We start from the raw sequence: 19,859 nt of genomic DNA, 5'->3' as shown, positions 1-19,859 counted from the left end.
AGAAAAATATATAACACAGTAAAAAATATCTAATATTGCAGAAGATATTTGCAGATATAATGGAATTTAGTAGCATCACCTACTGTATTGATCCGTGTTATTATTTTCAGTTTAATTGATCGACGGGTGGTGCTGTTTGGATGAATGGGAGTGTAAATATTCATAATGACCAGTAAACCCATTTGACAGCTGGTCGTTCTGGCGCATGCGCATGACACCGACAAGCCAGTTTTACATTAAGCCGACCGACAAAACAGTATGGAAAGTTATAAGATTTACCTTTCAAAATAAAAGGGTGTAATTGTCTGCTTTAAAAGACAACTTGATTTTCTGGACTACAGAGGCCTCTCAAGGGACAACCGAATTAATAATAAAAAGAAACGCATAAATACACATACAATCTTGGTGAAAAAAAGAACTTTTAAAAAGACTGTTTGGTAATGTTTCGGTCAATGTCAGCGCCTCCGCACTACGTGCCATTATTTTGAAAAAAGTAAAGACCGGATATTTCCAATGAATCTGTTCAGCTTGATACTAGAGGGGCAAGTAAGCAGCGACCAGAGAAATAACCTCAGGAGCTCGGCGCACTGTAGTTCCTGCCCAAAATAATGTCTTGTATCCCGGAGCTTCACTCTCTGAGGTGACCGAGGTCTGAGCAAAAGCAGCCGGGATGGCGCTGGTCACCGTCCAGCGGTCGCCGACACCGAGCACTACCTCCAGCCCCTGTGTGTCTGTAAGTATCCGTGAACTGGTTTGACATGTTGGCTCACTTTCTTGGTCTGTCAGCTAGACTACCGTTATCCCAGGTTTCACTGCTCGGGGTCAATGGAGGGGCTAACTTAGCAGCTAGCATCATACTGTAACCTGAATGTAACCTCTCACAGTCCAGCAGAAGGATGCGGGTTTGTCTTCCAAGTTATTCCACGTAGGTCAAGGGGCCCAGGTTCATTTTTAAAGGTGCCAAGCTTTTCACACGAACTCCAACTGAGCAAGATGATGTTAGCACATATTCGAGCTCGTTAGCTATTTCACTTCCTCCCCAAAAGTCGTTTCAGAGGAGCCGAACAGATAAACTAAAACGTCTTTAAATAGCAGTTTGGACTGGCATTAAAAGCCATTGCTGTCTGTATTTATTCTATGATCATAAACATGGAATATGCTGCCTTCTGTGCCCACTTTGCCAGTCATCTCATCGGCGCATCTCCAAATTGACAAATTGCCATTACCACTGGTTAGTGGAGTGACAGTGAAGGCAGAGTATCTGCCCGGAAAGCAGGTTAGTGTGGCAGGCCTGTCAGACCCTGCTGGACACACTGGGACAGTCCGGTTATCCCCTCTGACGGCTTGAATCATCTGCCTTCAGGCTCTTGACACAGACCCTGGCAGGAGTGAGGGTGAGGGTGCCATAGATGAGACCCTGCCCTCACCTAGGAATAAGATAAATTGCCCCCAGTGATATTTGTAGTCTGTCAGATTGCCTGCTGAAAAGACAGGATGATAAAAGACACGCCATGTGGCTGAAGATCCTGATCTCTGGTTAACACCACATTGTGCAGAGTTGTAAAATGCTACACACAGCCCGATTTAACCTCCGTGTTCAGCAGTGACTGACTGGTGTGGTGGAGAATCACATGGGGCAGACATGCAAATTATGGGGAATAGATTAGGAAAATCCCCAGCAGGATGGTCAACAAACAACAACAATCAAAAACATGTCATGGCTGGTGGTGATTGTAGGACTGTGCTTGTGGTGGGGAAATTTGAGAAAAGCCTCAAGACAAACAAATGAATTATTTACATAACCTAAAAACGTCATTAGGGCCATTATTGAAACATGTCACTTGATGGGATTACAGGTCAGAGATTTCATTTGACGATGGCTTTTGGAGACAAAACTTGCCGACTCTGTGCCAGATTAAAAAAAAAAAAAAAAAAAGCGCACAAGAATTATGATTTAAGATGAATTTATTTTTGTGAGACCCACCAGTGAGAGTTTGTAGCTTTGAGGCAGTGAAAGGATCCCACGCTGAAGTTACCAGCTGCTTGTCATGAGACCCATTCCTGATGGGAAGCAGCCATGTGAGCGCTCTTGTGAGATGTCTGGTGCTCAGAGGGGCCAGAAACCTGGGAAAGGGACAGCAGAGCAGAGCAGTGTGTGGAAGAAAGAGCGGGGACTGAGCTCCAAAGAGAAAGACATGAGTGGCACAGCTGGAACGCTACGGCCACGTATGCTGCCTTCTAAACCTATTTTTTTTGCCAAATTGAACACAGGTTTCAGATTATTGACCCATCAGTTAATATGACTGACATTTTGCCTTCAGCTCAGCGGGGAATAGCCTCCCCACAGTGGTAGCGTACAATAATCTGCCTAGCAGCACACCAGATCCCCTGTTCTCATTGGCTATAAGACCACTCCCTACACATCCATACGGTGGTATGGTAACCATGGTGATCAGCCTATACATTATATCCCAGCCATGGCCACATCTATTATGGTATGTTGTTTTAATTGCATACTGGAAGCTCACTGCTCGTGCACACATCAGGAGTGTGAGTGCTTTGCAGTGGTGTAATGGTATACTGGTATCACATTTGCCTTTGAAATCTGCTGAGCTAGGCATTTTGTCAGGTATGTGCACACGCGCGTGTGTGTGTGCGCCTGTGTGTGTGCAGGAAGCGTTTGAGTGCATGGACTCCTATTTCTCCTGTGTCCCCATATTTTGCCTTGAAGGCAGGCTGTTAGGCTGCTGATGCAGAGAGCATCAGTCAGCCAGCTGCCTCCCCAGGCCTAATCACATCTGTGGACGTGGACACGGGAATAGATGAAAACTGCATCGTTCCTTCTCAAGCTTCTGCACCTCCTGGCTTACTGCATCCAGCTCTCGCCCGTTATCTTCCTCATCCATCATTGTGTATCTTCATCATTCATCAGCACCAGCATTAGCACCCTCATTTTTGTTCAGTGTCCCATGTCTGTGTGTGTGCGTGTACATGCGTGTGTGTGTTTTGGCCTGTGTAGTAGCCAGGATTGACAGATTGATGCCAAAGAGAAAGTTCCCTGAGTTTTGTGAGGGATTACCGAAACAGGCTGGGATTAAAATTGTCTGTGTGTGTGTGTGTGTGTGTGTGTGTGTGTGTGTGTGTGTGTGTGTGTGTGTGTGTGTGTGTGTGTGTGTGTGTGTGTGTGTGTGTGTGTGTGTGTGGCGAACAGCGCTGGTTGCAGTGGTGGGGGAGGATGATTGCATTTTAGAAAAAGAGAGGCAGAGAGGCAGAGAGGGGAGGGCATGGACACTCGCTCTGGTTCAGCCTTATCCCCGGTCCCTGCTCTGAGCTTCAGTTAAAATACCACGCCGGCCCTGCCTCATAACTGAAGTCACAGATGAAAAGGCTTGACGCAGCTGCCCTAGCCGCCAGCCAATTTAGCACTCTTTTAATGCAAGGTTAATTGAGTCTGACTCAGCATTTGATGCAAATAGCCTCCAAAGTCTCTTTGGTCAATGTGATACAGTGTGCCCTTTCCTGAAATGCTGGTACAGGGCTGATGTAAAGTGACGCAGGTGTGAAGTAAATATTCTCTTTCTGTCCCTCTCTGCAGGAGTCGGGCAGTGGTGAGGATGACCGTCGCTCCCAGCCCAGGAGGTGAGACCACTTCCTGTTTTGTCATACTCTGTCTCCAGTTTCCAGGAATAACTGCTCTTTCGGTCACTGCCGTTGAGTAGTGTCACAAGAGACTCAGGCCACCAGGGGGCGTCGGTGCATCAGATATACTGTGTTTCATCAATTGGTGAACCACATTTTCTGTTACAGTTCTTAAAGCAATCATGGAATTGTTAATTGGTGCAAAAGGTCAACTTATATGTCAAAATTAAAGCAGTTTGTCAGTGCCAAGGAAAACGAATTGTGTCAGGGAGTCCGCTTGAAAAATGTTTTCCATCTGTGAGCTTAAATTTCCCCTAAAGCTGACTGAGAAGTATCCATCAAAACTCCTGTCATGCAAACACAGCTGTCAACAAAAAGCACATGTTCACCAGATTCTCACTCGTTTTACACCTTTTTTACGATGTAGCCTGTTCTCTAAGGACCTCACTCCAACAGTGATTTCAAACAAAAAATACAAAATGGGAAAGCTATTATAGCTTTGTTTAGTAAAGACAAATGTTACAAAACAGCTAATGTAATTGTGTGTCATGTAATTTAGGAACTAATTTGTATGTTTTTGTGTATTGCCCTGGAAATGCACAGTCGATTGCACTTAATCTCATTTGAGTTTGTGCCAACGTAACTGAAATAGTTTTTCATGCTGCAAACAAATAATACAATAATATCGCTGAGTGCTTTTGTCAATGTTTGGTCAGTCCGCTGATGATCTAAGGTGGGGTTGATCTTTATGATTCCATTTAGTGGTTGTGGTGGATGATTTGCTTTTGACGTATCTGTACCTTCATAAAAGATAAGGACGTCACCACTGTTATTGTCCTTTTGTTTAGATGACTCACGTGGCTTTATCATCGTGCTGTATCTTGGTCAAGAATCAAACTCATAAACCTCACAGAGGACAAACCGAACACTTAATGTTTGTGTGACTTGCTTCTCATGTAAAAACAGATAATACTGAACACTGACTTTCTTATCAATTTAAGTGATTCCTATTTTACAGTCTGTCTGAGACGACAGTACACAGTCATTAAACAGGGAGTGGAACATCAAAGCCTATACGGCCTGTCCATCTTTCATGATCTTTGTAGTGGACTTTTGTGGACTAATCTAAGCTTTGAAGTGCAGGCTAAACAATCTCTGCCAATTGTTTTTTGTGTCTAGCTTTTCATGTATGTTTTCAGTAATAGCATATTTTTAGGGTGTCGCTTTTTATTACTGTCTGTAATGAGACACTGCAGTAAGACTTGACAGATATACTACCACAGTGTTTAGCTGAGCTGAAGACAGACCGTTCATATCTTGCTGAGTTTGGACTGGTCTGAGTGAAACATGGCCGTCCTGTCAGGAGGCTGTAGACATGAGAACTGGGCAAAACTGCCTGTCTGTACCAGTGTTGTCTCATCTCTGGACATTGATGCTAAAGAAACAGGGCAGAGTTCCATTTTGTCAGAAGGAGACTGAACTTAGCTCCTGCGTCATTTTCTCTTTTGTCACCCGTGGGCTTTGGCTGTTGCCCAGGATCATCCTCAGATTTCGTTCAAGCGTGTCTTGGACCTGTCCACACTACATGAGCCCAGCGAGACCTGGCAAAACCAAATGCATCTGAATAAAAAAGCTGCTGAGGCTCCCACTGGTCCAGAGTCGCTAAGAGGGTCTCTTAGAGTCTCCAGTCCTGAGCTCATCCACACAGCAGGATGAATAGCACCAACTTTCAGGCTAAATACATTTTGAATCTTGCAGAGTGAGGCAGCATCTTCACCTTATTATATCTGATCCAGAGTCACAGTAAAGAGCATCTTAAGATGGATGTTTTATATTCTCTCTTATTTAATGTGATAATTAAAAACAAAAAACAAACAAGTCACATTACATCTGGATACAGACTTGTCCCAAAAAGGAATCGCTTCTTCCTCAGCCAGTGGCCTAACCTTCTACCAAATTTTATTTTGCTCGTCATTTTTGAGATACCCTGCTCCCCAAAATATGGACAATTGGCAGCGTAATAAAATAAAACCATACAAAATATACGACAGTCATTTCAGTTTATGATTGCACATGCCCAAGATAAGACAAGTGCCTCACATTGAGCAAACACAGTGCACAAATCCTGGAAGAGAAGAGATTTTATGCTATGTCACACATATTTGAAAATTGAAACGTGGTGACATCACTCCTGCAAGCTTTTAACGCACCCCAATAGTGCCAAGACGGACATGTGGTCCCAATTATCTGTTAGGTAATACAAAAAGCAGCAGCAGCTGGTGAAGTCATACCCATGAATGTGTGTGTGCGCACACACACACACACACTCACAATGTCGTGTTTTCATCGCTTTTGGGGACATTACATGCATTCGTTTCTTGGAGAATTACCCTGATCCTAATCGTAACCAGGACTTGTCTAACCCTAACTGAAACCTAACCTTAACCCAAGCCTTCACTCTAGAGTTTAACTATATTTTTTGAGTTAAAGGGGACTTCCTTATGTCCCCATAAGGAAGGCGAGTCCCCACAATGTGGCTGCGTTACGTCCCCACAGTGTGAGTAATACACATGCACACATGTAGGGCTTATTCCCCATATGCAAAACATCATTATAGTTCTGTTTTACCATTTGGCTCAGTCACCTAGCCCGCCATTTGTTCAGCATTAGCGCAATTCCACACAAACACACTCAAACAGATCCGCAAGGGTGCAGCCAGGGGCCTTGCTAAGTGACCCCTATGCATGTTACATAAGAGCTGAGGTCCAATTAACTCCCCACCCTGCATATGGAATCAAGTAGCAGTCCAGTCCAGTGTATTGTATAGGGGCCACTAAGACAGAGAAGGGGGAGCTTTGGCTTTTGCAGCGCAGTAATATTTTCACTCAGTCGTGATTTCTCTCTGTTTTCCAGAGTCTTTGCCTCTTCTCTCTTTGTTATTCAGTCGACTACTCCCTGACTCACACCCTCTATCTCTCTTATTCTCTCTCTGTCAGTGTCTCTTTCACACAGACACACACAAACAGCTGTCTGTACTCCCCGCACCACACCAGCGAAGTATAATGTTACTGCAGTGCAATAATGAATCTCTGCCACACACTGTTGCCTCAGGACTGACACTGACTGTCAAGGACAGAGTTGGAGAAACTCCTATCCAGAGTTACAAAACCAACATTTGAAGGTTTTGTTGTATTCTGAAAACAGTCGGAGAAATGGTGAGAAAATGCTGTGGCCGCTGAAGAACCCTCCTTGAGACTGTCTGCAGGGATATCGAGGCGTGGCTGTCAAAGGTCGCAGCATCACAGGATCGATACACGCGCTTTGTATGGTCAAATTTGTTTTTAATTTCCAGTAATACAGCTTTTACCCACCTGACCTCTCAATATTTATTCACTGTGAACCATAGAAATGTCCTGCAAGATATCACCTTATAAGGTTCAATAGGGTGGATGACACAGAAATAGGACACTTAGAGCACAACAGAAACATAAAACAGAACTAACTAGATAAAGTGAGAGAATAAATAGAAAACTGAATCAGACTTTCTTATGGCAACACCAAAATGTAGGCCATGACTCACTTGATGTTCAGCTTGTGTGTTTTCTGGATCACTCGTCTGATTTCTTTGTGAGACTCCTTAGTGTAGCACCTATTCCCCTTAGTACAGTGATATGGAAAATAGCTGCAGTTTGAAAAGGTAGATTCATGCTGTTAAACATTAGTATTGTTAAAGCACATCTGTAATGACCCACTTGAGATGTCAGTGTCCTCGCCATAAGTGCTCTTCTCTGTTTGTACTTTACAGACTGCCTGTATGACGCAACAACACTGCTAGCTTTACTTAGAACTGTGTCAGTGTATTGTATCTACTGTAGTCAAAAGCCGGCTGTGGATGAGAAAAGCCTGTGAGAATAAAGAGGGGCGGTGTTCAGCCATTCTCTTTTTGACCTTGTCTGTCCATTGTCTCCCTGCTGTGCCTTTTACAGAATGTAAAACAGGTCATGGTGGTTTTTGATTTGTGCTGAGGTTACTGTCAGACTCTAGTCGGGATAATGCTAAAAAGTAATTACATTGCTTTTGAATTTTCGAATGATTTGAAGACCATGTTGGTGACAAGAGGAACTACTCTGTAAGAAATAGCACGAGTCGTGACTGAACAACGGCAGACTTAACCTAGTTATACACTTGGACACAGTCGTGGTGCAAGTCTCTTCCTGCACTGTTACATATCCACATGATGGACTCATGCATCAGCTCCCACCCAGATCCACATAAGCAGAGCAGGTTCACCAGGCCAAGAATTTAATGAGTCCGCTCTTAGACGAACAAGAAGGGCAGGGTGCAGTAATGAACAAGAAGCCGAGGAGAAACTGTTTGAACGCCACCTCCGCGTGTGGAAACATGCCTCCTTAAGTTTAGAATGTGTTCCCCTCTCATTTACACTCGACAGTGGATACCACACCTGCTGCCTGTCTTCCTACAGTACACCTGCTGTTTAAACATGAAGTGCACCCTGCCCTGGATTAGTGACCACATTCCCACCACTGAGAAGAAAGAGCTTGTATGTAGGGTGCAAAGTTATATGTGCACTGTTTCATGCACAAGATATATGTTACGTAACACAAAAGGCATCGTGTGCACAAAATCAGCATTTTTCCCACAGAATTCATGACGATTTATGAAATTATGTGTACTGTCAGTTTACAAGTACAAGTACGGCCGGTGACATTTTGTTGCCATATTGTGCAAAATAAGTGACATGCACATACAGCATTACATGCCACAGAGTATTCATTTCTAAAATGCAGAGCTCCATCGTATGGGAATAGGATTATACGACAGAAACCAACACAGAAATGAGCCTTTGCAAACAAGTATTTGGGAGGATTACTTCTAACAACAGATTTTCAGCTGGTGCTTCTCAGCTGAGTTACAGTACATGTTTGGTTACTGCACAGACCACTTCTGCTAACAGGTCCGTCTTTGTCTGTCCTATCTGGCTTTTAAGAGGGCTTCCTATTTCTCCAGGGTTGTGCTCTGTCACAGATGAGCTGAGTAGTTAGCAAACATTTGAACTTAAGGGCGTTGTAGTCCAGCTGCTCTTCGCTTTGCCTTGTTTTTCAATCTTGGAAAGTATTTTTATGTTGTTGTTTCTTTTTTTGAGGTTTTGAGGCCATGTGTTTTTAGCCACCACTACTACTCCATCACGCTTATTTACCTTCAGCATGATGGGTATTTTAGATGGAAGAAGGATGTTTTTTAAGCATATTTTTAAGTTAATCATACTGCAGAGTGTACTACTCAACTGCTGTGTGGAACAGCATGCTAACAGTAGCCCTTCTCTTGCTCAGTTATGGTAAACAGCTGGCTTTATGCACTGACCAAGGAGCTAGCAGGATGGCAAACGCACACACACATATACTTTGAAAATATACACAACTCCCTAACTACAGCACCATTAACTCGCATGTTTCTGCACATTCCCATCAAGTGACAGAGGAAGACATGTTGTGGAAAACGATTGTGCAACATGTCCAGCGCTCACACCACACCACAACAAGACTCTCATGTTTCCAGCCCACAGACAAATGAGTTCCCACTGAGTGCTGGTAAATTTGACGACACTAAACAGAACCACATGACCAGAGCGTTAGAGCTGCTGCGTGTGCGTGTGTATGTTGTGGTCACAGTTGCTGGCAGAGCTCATTGGACGGCCCACCTCGTCATGCAAGAGTTGTCGATATGAGGGTGAGACGGAGACGGCAGGAAGGCAGGCGTTGGTGTGTTTGTTTTGTATATCAGGTTAGCCCTGTGCGGGACACATGTGGAGTCTCGTGTTAAAACGTACCCATACACTGTGACCTGCCATGTATTTTTTTAGTCTAGAAAACAAATTGCATGTTTCATTTTTAGGATTGCTTAAAACATTCAGTATCAGAGAGGTTCAATTGGTGGCATCCTTACATTTAGTGGTAAGTTCGAATTCATTTTGCAGTTTTTGATGAAATCATAATTTTTGCTAGGTTACAGTGACTACAAGGTGTTTCTGATTCGTTGCTACGCTTTAGTGAAACTTTCAAAAGCCTGCAGGAGCCTGCCATCGACATTCCTACATTATTACTGTACTTGTTTTGATTCTTTGCTGTTATTGTGGTCCCCTGTGCTACACAGGTTCGCAGGAATACAAACGCCCGGGGGTCTGCTGTGACCACAGTCGGTTGACACGAGAGAGAGGAAGAGGGGACTGTCAGGGAAAAACAAAAAACAGCGCATTAGACATCACTGCAATTTCAATGCACTGTGTAATGGAAACTTTTTACAATAGTGACAGAATGCACTGCTTCCAAATGTCGCAGTATAATTGATTTTTGAAGTGTTTCATAAGATCCATGACTCATTCATAAATTGCTGAGAAGAGGAAACGTGTCAGAGAAGCCACACCCACTAGCAATAACCACAGTGTGTCGTAGTTCAGAGGACGGGCAAGATCTAAAAAGTATGTCTCTTATCCAGAAATGGAGCTGCGTTCCTGTGAAAATATGAGGCTTGCATGAAACATTGGTAGAAGTGATGAATCTGATCCATCCTCACAGGGTTGCAGGGTCATGCGTTAACTTTTTTTCCCCAAGGAGTAATATAATAACAGAGTTTATTAACAAGCAAGTTATTGCATGCATATTTATGCAGTGTGTGTTTGTGTGTGTGTGTGTGTGTGTGTGTGTGTGTGTGTGTGTGTGTGTGTGTGTGTGTGTGTGTGTGTGTGTGTGTGTGTGTGTGTGTGTCATTTGCAGCAGTGCAGTGTTTTTCACATTTGCTCATGTTTTCACTGGAGCCCTGCCTGAGTCTATGCAACCATGTACGATGGTCAGTCTGGGATCAGTAGCAGGTTCAGCTACAGCTCAGGAGAGCACAAGCATACTGCGCAGATCACAGTGAGTGAAAATGGGCGGGAAGGTTTGTGAACACTGAGCCAAAGCTGTGTTTTATAATCACATACTTAATAGTGCCCTGTTTCTCAGTCAAGCTCCCTATTGATAACTGCTCTACTCTGGAAAAACACAAAGCAGGCCTTCCATAAATTTTGCAGTAAAGCTCAGATCCACTGTTTAGAGGTCATTTGCCACACATGTTTTAGTTTTGTTTTTAGGCCACTTGGCACAAACTGGTGTACTGTAAATGGGGGGGGGGGGGGGGGGGGCTTTGGTTTTACAGTCCTTTTCAAATCGTTGTCAGCTTGCACACAGGGCCCTGCATGTTGGCACATCAGTAAAACATAAAATATTTAAGAGGCTTTAAAATGAACCAAAACATTTTGTTTATCTCACTGCGTGCAGTTGAGACTTGATATCCTCAGAGTATGCTAATGTGAAGGGCTGTTTCTCCCCCAGACTTACTTGACAAGACAGGCTCCGGTATATCTCCACTTTACCTAGACACTGCATGCCTGCTGCGACAGCAGCTCACCTCCAAACCTCTGCCTGTTTCTGATTTGTTCTTGCTCCTTATGTAACTCAACCACAAGATTTGTGTGTTGGGAGGAAAGGGTGGAGAGGAGACAAGTGAAGTCTCCTCAGTGAGCTTACTGCCAAACCAAAAGCCCATGTGGGTTTAATCGACCTTGTTACATTCGCTTAATGAGAACGTCCCCTATTACCCTGTTGTACTAGGACACTCAATCAGCTGTTGGACAGCACTTGATTCTACAGTAATATTATATTACAATCCTGATTCCAAAAAAGTTGGTCCGCTGTATAAAACATAAATAAAAACAGAATGCAATCATCTGCAAATGAACTGTGTTTATCGACAACGGTTTTATGAGGTGTTTCTGAGCTCATGCAGTAATATCCTTTATACAGTCATGTGTTCACGAAGTGGTGAACCTCTCTTCATCCTCGCTTATAATCACTGAGCCTTTCCAGGATGCCCCTTTCATACCCAATCATGATACCATCACCTGTTACAGGTGTTTTTGGAGCATTCCACAATTTTGCCAGTCTTTTGTTGCTCCTGTCCAAACTGGTTTGAAATGTCAAATTCAGAAAGCATATATTTACAAAAATCAATGAAGCTGATGAGGACAAACATGAAGTATATTGGTTATCAAAAGGAGTGATGCTCTGATATGTTTTGATACCACGTTTAAAACAATCTCTATTAATTAAACAATGGGCAAGAAAATCAACTGGTCCTCAACCATTACAGTTAACATTATTAAAAATGTGTTGGTGTGCAGCACTGGACTGTTTTCAATCTAATATATGTCACAAAAGATTAGTAAATTTTCTCACACACGTATTCAACACAGCGTCCCAACTTTTTTGGAATGGGGTGGTTAAAGACCTACAATATTATATAATTTGTCATGGGTAGGAGTGTGCCATGTAGTACCAAGACTTTGCAGCTCTCACTGGCTGATAAGCGCACCATCAGCTGGAGAGAAGGAGCTGAACGGTGCGATCAGCTGCTGGAGCCCGCGCTGTGCGCTGCAGGCTGGCCGCGCTTTGCAAACTCTCAGCTAGGAAACCGTGAGTCCATGCAGGGGGCTGTGGCTCCTGCGGTGGGCGGTCATACTACCCTGATGTCCTCATTGGCTCCCCGCTTTTCCCAAAACCACATGTCTCCAGCTCCTCCCTCCTATGACTTCTCCGGCGAGCTATTGACCCAAGTTATATGTCTCAGTACTGTACATGCCAGAGGGTCCTGTCCGTTGTAAAGAGGACGAGTAGAGTTTGGTAATCGGTACGGAAACTTCTTCAACATGGGACCCGCTCTCGCCTCATTGGCAGACCTCGGGCAGCGTCAGCCGACAGGAACACCGTGTGCTACATTTAATTGCCCTGCTTAATTTATTTCAGCAGAGTTCCTGCTTGAAAACATCTCGTTTTTGCGGTGCTGTTTCGCGGATTCTTTTTTCCTTTAAAGTTATTGTATTGCGACCATTACCGCTCCAGGAGGGCAGCTGTTCGCCGTCTTGAAATGCCAGAGCACATGACTGTGGGAGCGAAGTAAAAGTTTCCCACCTGCCACCCTCCTCCCTCCGCGCTCCACCGCCGGCATGACCCTCGGCGCGGTGTCCGAGTCCGACAGCTCGTCGGCGGTGAGCTTCTGCGCCTGCTGCGGGGCCAAGATGGTACCTTACTTCAGCGACGACGCGGTGGTGTCAAAGAATCAGATCAACCAGCTGTAAGTTTAAAAACCTTGGAATAGACTGTGGTTTGTTTTATACATTTTAAGTTATTGATTAATGTGTGTGTGACAGGGGCAGACAGGGAAGGTGCCATGAAGTAAAGAGTCTCCATTCAAACTAAAGACAGCAGCTGCTGATTGTGGAACAATGTGGCAAACTGAACATTTTCACTCAGTGACTGAGCAACATTTGTCACACTTTTGCAACATCAGTGTTGAATGTGTTTCATTGTGATATAGCAGGGTCTTACTCATCTTAGTGCTCCTCCGTGACCTTATTAAGACATCATGGCTCTGGATGAGTGTGAATCATCCTACCTGTTTCACAGGTCCACACACACTTAAAAGAGGGAAGCCACATTGCTACTGACTTACTAAGACAAGCATACCTCACCTGATCACTGTATCAAATTTTAAAGGTTGTCCCGCCTTTGTTTTTCCAAGGCTGGCATGATGTTTGTGTGAACAGGTGTGTTTGTGTGACAAGGATATTTGTTATTTTTGTATAAAACGGTGTTCAACTATATACCCACAAAGCTAATGTCTGAGGTCTGTGACTCATCGAAAGATAATGTTTCTCAGAGACGACCCCCGCCCCACCCGCGCAAAAAAATTGGCCTGCATCCACCTGCCTTCTGATACTTCCATTAGGAAACCAGGAAACAGACATTTCAGTGTCACTTTTAAAAATCCTTAGCAATTAAAAAGAGATCTGTATAACCCAGTTATAAGCGGCACCGGAAATTCTTGCATCACTGGCTACTGATCAGATCACATTTTCTGGCCTAAAACACAAAGCCTCTGCAGTTTTTAGTCCTGTGTCCCGCAGGTCACTAGACCAACCTAAGTATTATACATGTTTCTGGCTTTATTCCTACTTGGATGTGATGTCAGGGAGTTACAGTGATCTTAGCTGTGATTTACTCTGCAGACATCAAGGCAAAGTGAAATAAAGGCTGCTTCTTGCTTGAGGGCTGTAAAAGAATTTAGTTGACTTGTCCATGCAGTGAAGACAAGTGTACCCTTCAGGACGGATCAAAGGCTCGTCTGTCCCGGTGTGCCTGAATGCTCATGTGGTGCCGGCTCAGATAAGCTTAGTAAATTTGGGGTAGAAAAAAAAAAAAAATCAATGTAGATATTACTGCCGCTGGATTAAAAGATGATGAAATCCACATTACCCAGTTTCTGGTTGAGTTTCTGGTTGTTTCGTAACATTTTCGTGCAGTCAGTAATTGGTTGTGCCCTGCATGAGAACTGGTCCTCTTTCGTGGTTTTCAGGAAAGTCAAGGACAGCCTGTGTCTTGATTGCGTTGTTTTTCAGCTGTTGAACACATGATTGTACGCTGAGGTTATTGAGTAAACTTTATTAGGCCAGCACCCAGTCTGTAAGGAAATACAACTTTTTTTTTAATACTGCTTTGCATAAGAAAGGTTTTTAGGAAGATGTTGCAGCACACTGCGCGTACTGGAAAGCGTGTGTGTCTGGTAAATAGCAGCAGATGTGGGAATCTTCTGACTTCCTGGTTTTGTTGGCCACGTTGCATGAGTGCTTGTTGATTGTTTTTATCACCGCTCCTTTGTATTGCTCAGGATGGACGAGGGCCCTCATCCTAATGCGGGGGATTTTAGCATCCTTTGATTCATAGCGCTGAGTGTACGCACGGGAGTTTCATGTTTAATGTTTGTGTACATGTGTCTGTTTGTTTATAGTGTGAACGCCTGTATGTGGCTGAATGTCAGCGGGACTCTGATGTTTAAACAGGACTTGAATGAGTAATTACAAGCCTTGAGGCTGTCCGTGCACTCAGTTGTTACCTGTGGCTAAATGGCATGTAAGACACCATTGTTGTCCCACCAATTTTAGAAATACCGGTAAACCTCTCTCTTCCGCTGCACTTGTGCATTTGTGTCTGCAGATAAGACTGAAACCTGACAACTGAGGATGTGTTTGCCTGAAGAGGCTTCAGCAGCTGAACAGGGATATGGGCAGCTGGATATAGGTCACTACTTATGCTTGTGTGTGTGTGTGTGTGTGTGTGTGTGTGTGTGTGTGTGTGTGTGTGTGTGTGTGTGTGTGTGTGTGTGTGTGTGTGTGTGTGTGTGTGTGTGTGTGTGTGTGTGTGTGTGTGTGTGTGTGTGTGTGTGTGTGTGTGTGTGTGTGTGCATGTGATGCATCTAAAATCAAATAACCTACATAACTTGGTTTAATTTTGGACAATTAGCTTCACTAAATGGACCGGCTGTCAAGCTATCCAGTGTATCATTGCTACTCCTGTTCACTGACAGGCACCTGATAGTGTTTGAATTGGAAATCAGCCACTGTTTCTTCCATGTGAGCTACATTTAGTGTCTTTTGACCTGCATGAAATGATATTTTACTGATCTCTGTCAGTACTGTTTCTCATCCTGTAGCTTGTCTAATCTGGAAATTAAAATGTAATCTGAGTCCTTCTCAGAATAGCCCTTCATGCTCGGGTCAGGCATGTTTAGTTCGCTCAGGTGTCTGGTGCTCGGACCATGCCCTGCACTCCTGGGTTCCAAAGCAACTGTAGAAAAACTTGTGACTGAAAACAGTAAGTCTGGGAAATAGGTTGACTGCTGTCAGTGCCAGCTGATCAAAGTCCATGTTTGTTTGACCTTGTATCTCTAGCTGTGACTGTGGTGGTATCTTGGGAGGGCGTGCGGGTAAATAATACAGTATTTTAGGTGCTCCACCGCAAATATTCGAATTGCTAAGTACTTTGTGACAAATAAATAACAAAATTGACCGGGTCTGCTGAGCGAATCAGTGCACCACTTCTACCCATTTTAAATAAAAGAAAAAAGATTTCAAAAATGATCTACTGGGTAATTATAATGAGTCTTCAAGTTATTTCTTTATTTCTGGAGGAAATTTGTCTTTGTTAGTCTGTTAGCAGAGAGAGGTCATGTGACAGAAGTCCCCGGCCAGACTCGAATCCAGGATGTTGCAGTTAGTTGTTACGGGCCTCGCCTTCATGTCATCCCATGAACTGACTAATCTCTCTTCTTATCCTTGTCTTCTGCTTGTGACACGTTTTCCATGGCCATGCCTCCAAGCAGCAGGGCCTCGCGTGCACCTGTGGACGACGTGTCGACACCCACAAACACACCAGCTAACTCCCCATCTTTCCCAGGGGCTGTATCTGTGTCGGGTGCAAACTCATAAGGCCTTAGTGGGGCCTGCCCTGCATGCAGCCAGGCCCTATATTTATCCCACTCTCCTCCTGAGAGTGACTAATATGGGCACGGCGGGAGGGGGAGGGGGTCACCCAGTTATCTAGCCACTATGTGGAGTGGTCCTTACATAGTTATGATTGTGTCTGTGACTGTTGCCCTAACAAGTACCTACCGCTGCACTTCTGCTCAAAGCCCAGAATGGCTGAATGCCAAAAGACGACCCGCCTCTCTCTCTGCCACACACTCTGACTGGATCGTCTTTCTTTATCTCTTCATCATCCTTCACTGCCCAGCTCATTCACATACTTTGTGTCAGATTTAGTTGAACTTGGTGCCCTCTTTCCATCTCCCTGCTTTCTTTATTCTTCTGTTGTATATATGTGCCCTTAAATCAAGCTGGTCTGATTGAAAGGACGTCTGGGTACATTCCAACAGACTGGCTAGTGTTGTTATCAATCTCTGATGGTGCAGAATAGTATTAGAGATTTAGCAGTTTAAATCAATTTAATCTACATGCAGCTGTATTACATAATTTGAGAATGCTAACGTCATGAAAAGGTCTTACTGATGCAGAGGTTTGCACAGTAGGTTCACTGTCAGTGAAAATATGTTTCTTATGCCTGGAATAGGCCAACAGTTATTATTGAACCAACAATATTCAGTTCAGTATCATATATGGCAAAAAAAGTATAAAATCCTCACATTTAAGAAGCGGAAAGCAGTGAGTGTGTGGCATTTCTGTTTATCAACTAATCGCTGAATCGTTGCAGCTGTGGTGGGGAATCAGTGGGTCGTGGTGTGTGTCTGTGTCAGGGTATGGTTTGGCTCTACTTGGCCTTACCTTTGTGTGTCTCTGCAATAGGCAATCACTGCCCTGTCAAAGAGAAGCTTCTATGTACAGTAAGTTGACCGTGATCTTCTGAATGCAGTCTATCAATAGCTGAGACTTTTAAAGGACTACTGTATTTTTAGAAACTGTAGTCATGAGGCGTTCACAGCCCCCCATCTCTCCAACCATCAGGCTTGCATTCTGCTTTCTCAGTATGTCTGTGTGCAGCATGTTTGCATGCATGCACGTGCTTGGCCTTCCATGTGTGATTCTCAGCGGTATGAGCGTTATATTTCAGATGACATTGTACAGTAGCGCTGCAAAGCATGGTCGTCGCCATATGAGTCTGTGTGTGAGCACAGAAGGACAAGTGAAAAGTAATTGTGAAGAATGCAGAAAAAGGAAGTAAAAGAGGGGAGAGTGAGAGGAAGCAGCTGGGTCAAGGATGTTTGGGTCATGGGAAGGCTGTGGTTTTGTTTTTTCTCGCTCTCTCCCCTTTGTGTCTCCTGATCCTGTACATCCATGATCTCAGCAGAACTCAGGAAGGACAGTTGGAGGGCTGGAAGGATGGAGAGATGAAGTTACAGAGGGAAAGGGGATGACAGGAAGCCTAAGTGGCAGACGGCACTGGCCCTTTTATGCCCCCAGTGTGAAACTTAGTGCTGGGCGGTATGACCAAAAATGTACATCATGGTATTTTTCAAAATGATGACAGTTTCATGGTATATGACAATATTTTTTTCTTTAATCTGGAAAACAGTAGAAAATTAAAAAAAATTATCTCTGCCTAAAAAAACATTATTTAGAGTGAAAACCACCCTTAATTCATGAGATAGTGGCCAAATTCATCTAGAATTAGTAAAGTAATATCTGATGAGTAACTGTGCAAAAGTACATGCTTAAAAAAATGAACCTGAGCAGTTTTCCAGATGTTTTAACACAGGTATGTCCAGGCGCTCATTTGGGCACATCTGGGCAGATCTCGTCCAAGCATACAGAGAAACCCGTCTGTTGAAAACAGTTTTTCAGCCTCTTTTCTGCTTGCTATTGTTCTTAGCTCTCATAAAAGGATGAAATGCAAATAAAACAGTAAAATAACACCTCAGGCTGGTCAGCAGAGTCCTCTGTGTGTGTAAATGAGACATAGTGCTGAAACTAACAGTGCAGTTACAGCGGTCAATAGCTCAGCAACCCATTGGTCAATTTTGATGATCGACACCTCTATCGACTAGTCAGAGCCAAGAGAATCGAGGGGCAGCACCCAAATTCACCATAGAAACACCAATGACGATCCAGAAGGAAGTTACCAGAGATAGTACATCGCATAAAGAGCGCTCAGCCCCCTCTAGAAACCCCCTCCTCTTTATGTGAATAACCAGGACCTTCATGATTGGTCTCAAATTAACACAGTCATAGGAGGAGACATTAGCAGCGTTTTTTGGAGCTGGAATATAACTTTTGACCACAAAACAGCAAAGGTAAGACATACTTTATGATTTAGCGAAGTTTTTTTCTGCTACTCTTTGGCTGCCAGCTCGCCAAGTTTTCGTCGCACACAGGTTTGTGTTGTTTGCGTGAAGTGGTGAAATGAGTGGACACTCTAAAGTGGACATAAACTATTTTCGTCTTTTGGTTACATGCGCATATAATTTATTGCTGTATGATTTATGTTTCATTTGGGTGGCAATGCTTGGTTAGCTGAGTTTTCCCCATCATTCTGCAAGTTAGGATTGGTGCTTCCTAGTGACAGCATTGACCATCTGTGCTGCGCGCATCTCACACTGCTCCCAATACAGGCAGCGCTCGTATTCAACATGGTACAAGTTGGGGATTGCAACTCAGCTGAAGCATCTTCTGCTCGGTTCTTCTGATCATTTGCATGAAACCTTGTTTTTCTACAGTGTTAAGTGGGACCATGTCTTTGGCTAGGTGGATAGTGAGAGAGTTTGCAATCTCAATTTACCCTTTGCTTTTTCACAATGTTCCGAATGTTGTGCAAAATAAAATACGGCAGTATATTAAAATGATATCATAACTAAAATATACACCAGTATTCGGTGTGAACTGGTATACCGCCCAGCACTAGTGAAACTGTATAACCTGAACTGTAGAAATCGGGTTCATTGAGTGTAGACTTGCAGCGTGCTGTTGAGGGCAAGATAGATAATCCAACAATGTGGTTAACCACCAAAATAAGCATATCAACCAACTGTTTGCGTGATTGTGAAAGATGTATGTGGTCTTGATATCATCACTTCCCTTTGATTGAACCCATTGATCTTCACTGTTCCAGGTGCAGTTGTCAACTCCTTGTCTTAGCTTCTGGCCCCAGAGGCTATGAAACCACTCCTATTCTCTGGATCAGTGCTTCATCTTATGACTCCTATATCTGCAGTATTTGTTCCCTTTTATTACGGACAAACTGCAGCACACTTTCACTGACATTTACTATGTTTGACCTCCTTTAAAAATCACGTGAACTTTCTTTGGCTAATGTTCTGTGTAAAATATTAAATGTGGAGAAATAAAAAGAGCTACAGCTGGGCATATGCAAGCCAGCAGATGATTAAAAATACCATTGAAATGCTGTAAAAGTAAGAAAAAGGGGCTCCTCGTGGAATCTGTTAAACTTTAAGACCCACACTTGGCTGACTGTCAAGATTGAGGCCACACATGTTCCTGTTCCTAGATGGGCTAAGTTCTTGCCAGCTTACTTGTGGTATCAATAATGGCCAAATGGTATCATGTGTGACTTACATTAGCGTGACCTAGCCATTCATACAGAGGTGCTCACACACTAACTGTTTTGTATCCAGTTGAAACACTGACCTCAGTTTATTATGTGCCCCCTCCTCAATGTATTGACCTCAATCACAGTTGATGAGATTTAGTGTTCCCGAGACTTTAGACTTTAGCCTGCTTCTTTATTGACCCCAATTTGGGAAATTATTTTGTTGCAGCAGCATGACATTTTTTTTTTTAAGTAAACAAAAAGTAACAAAAA

General features: G+C 43.6%; 2 protein-coding genes across 3 annotated transcripts in view; one reads left to right on the top strand and one right to left on the bottom strand.

Moving 5' to 3' along the window:
- The window catches only part of samsn1a (SAM domain, SH3 domain and nuclear localisation signals 1a), a 279,152-nt gene extending 260,186 nt beyond the window's left edge, over window positions 1–18,966 (bottom strand). The window contains exon 1 of the mRNA XM_070970000.1: window positions 18,962–18,966. The gene's annotated coding sequence lies outside the window, so the exon portion shown is untranslated. The remainder of the gene's footprint in view (window positions 1–18,961) is intronic.
- The window catches only part of ssh2a (slingshot protein phosphatase 2a), a 29,974-nt gene continuing 10,670 nt past the window's right edge, over window positions 556–19,859 (top strand). Inside the window, exons 1-2 of one of the 2 annotated variants that reach the window (XM_070969998.1) lie at window positions 556–733; window positions 3,596–3,639. In XM_070969998.1, coding sequence (XP_070826099.1) covers window positions 671–733; window positions 3,596–3,639 — 107 coding nt within the window. In that variant the 5' untranslated portion in view covers window positions 556–670. Of the gene's footprint in view, window positions 734–3,595; window positions 3,640–12,339; window positions 12,826–19,859 lie in introns of those variants that run through there. The other variant, XM_070969997.1, reaches the window with a different exon arrangement.

Source organism: Chaetodon trifascialis, chromosome 9, assembly GCF_039877785.1.
Source record: "Chaetodon trifascialis isolate fChaTrf1 chromosome 9, fChaTrf1.hap1, whole genome shotgun sequence".
Taxonomy (NCBI): domain Eukaryota; kingdom Metazoa; phylum Chordata; class Actinopteri; order Chaetodontiformes; family Chaetodontidae; genus Chaetodon; species Chaetodon trifascialis.
Note: the sequence above shows the minus strand (reverse complement) of the source record. Positions and strands in the feature narration are given on the sequence as shown.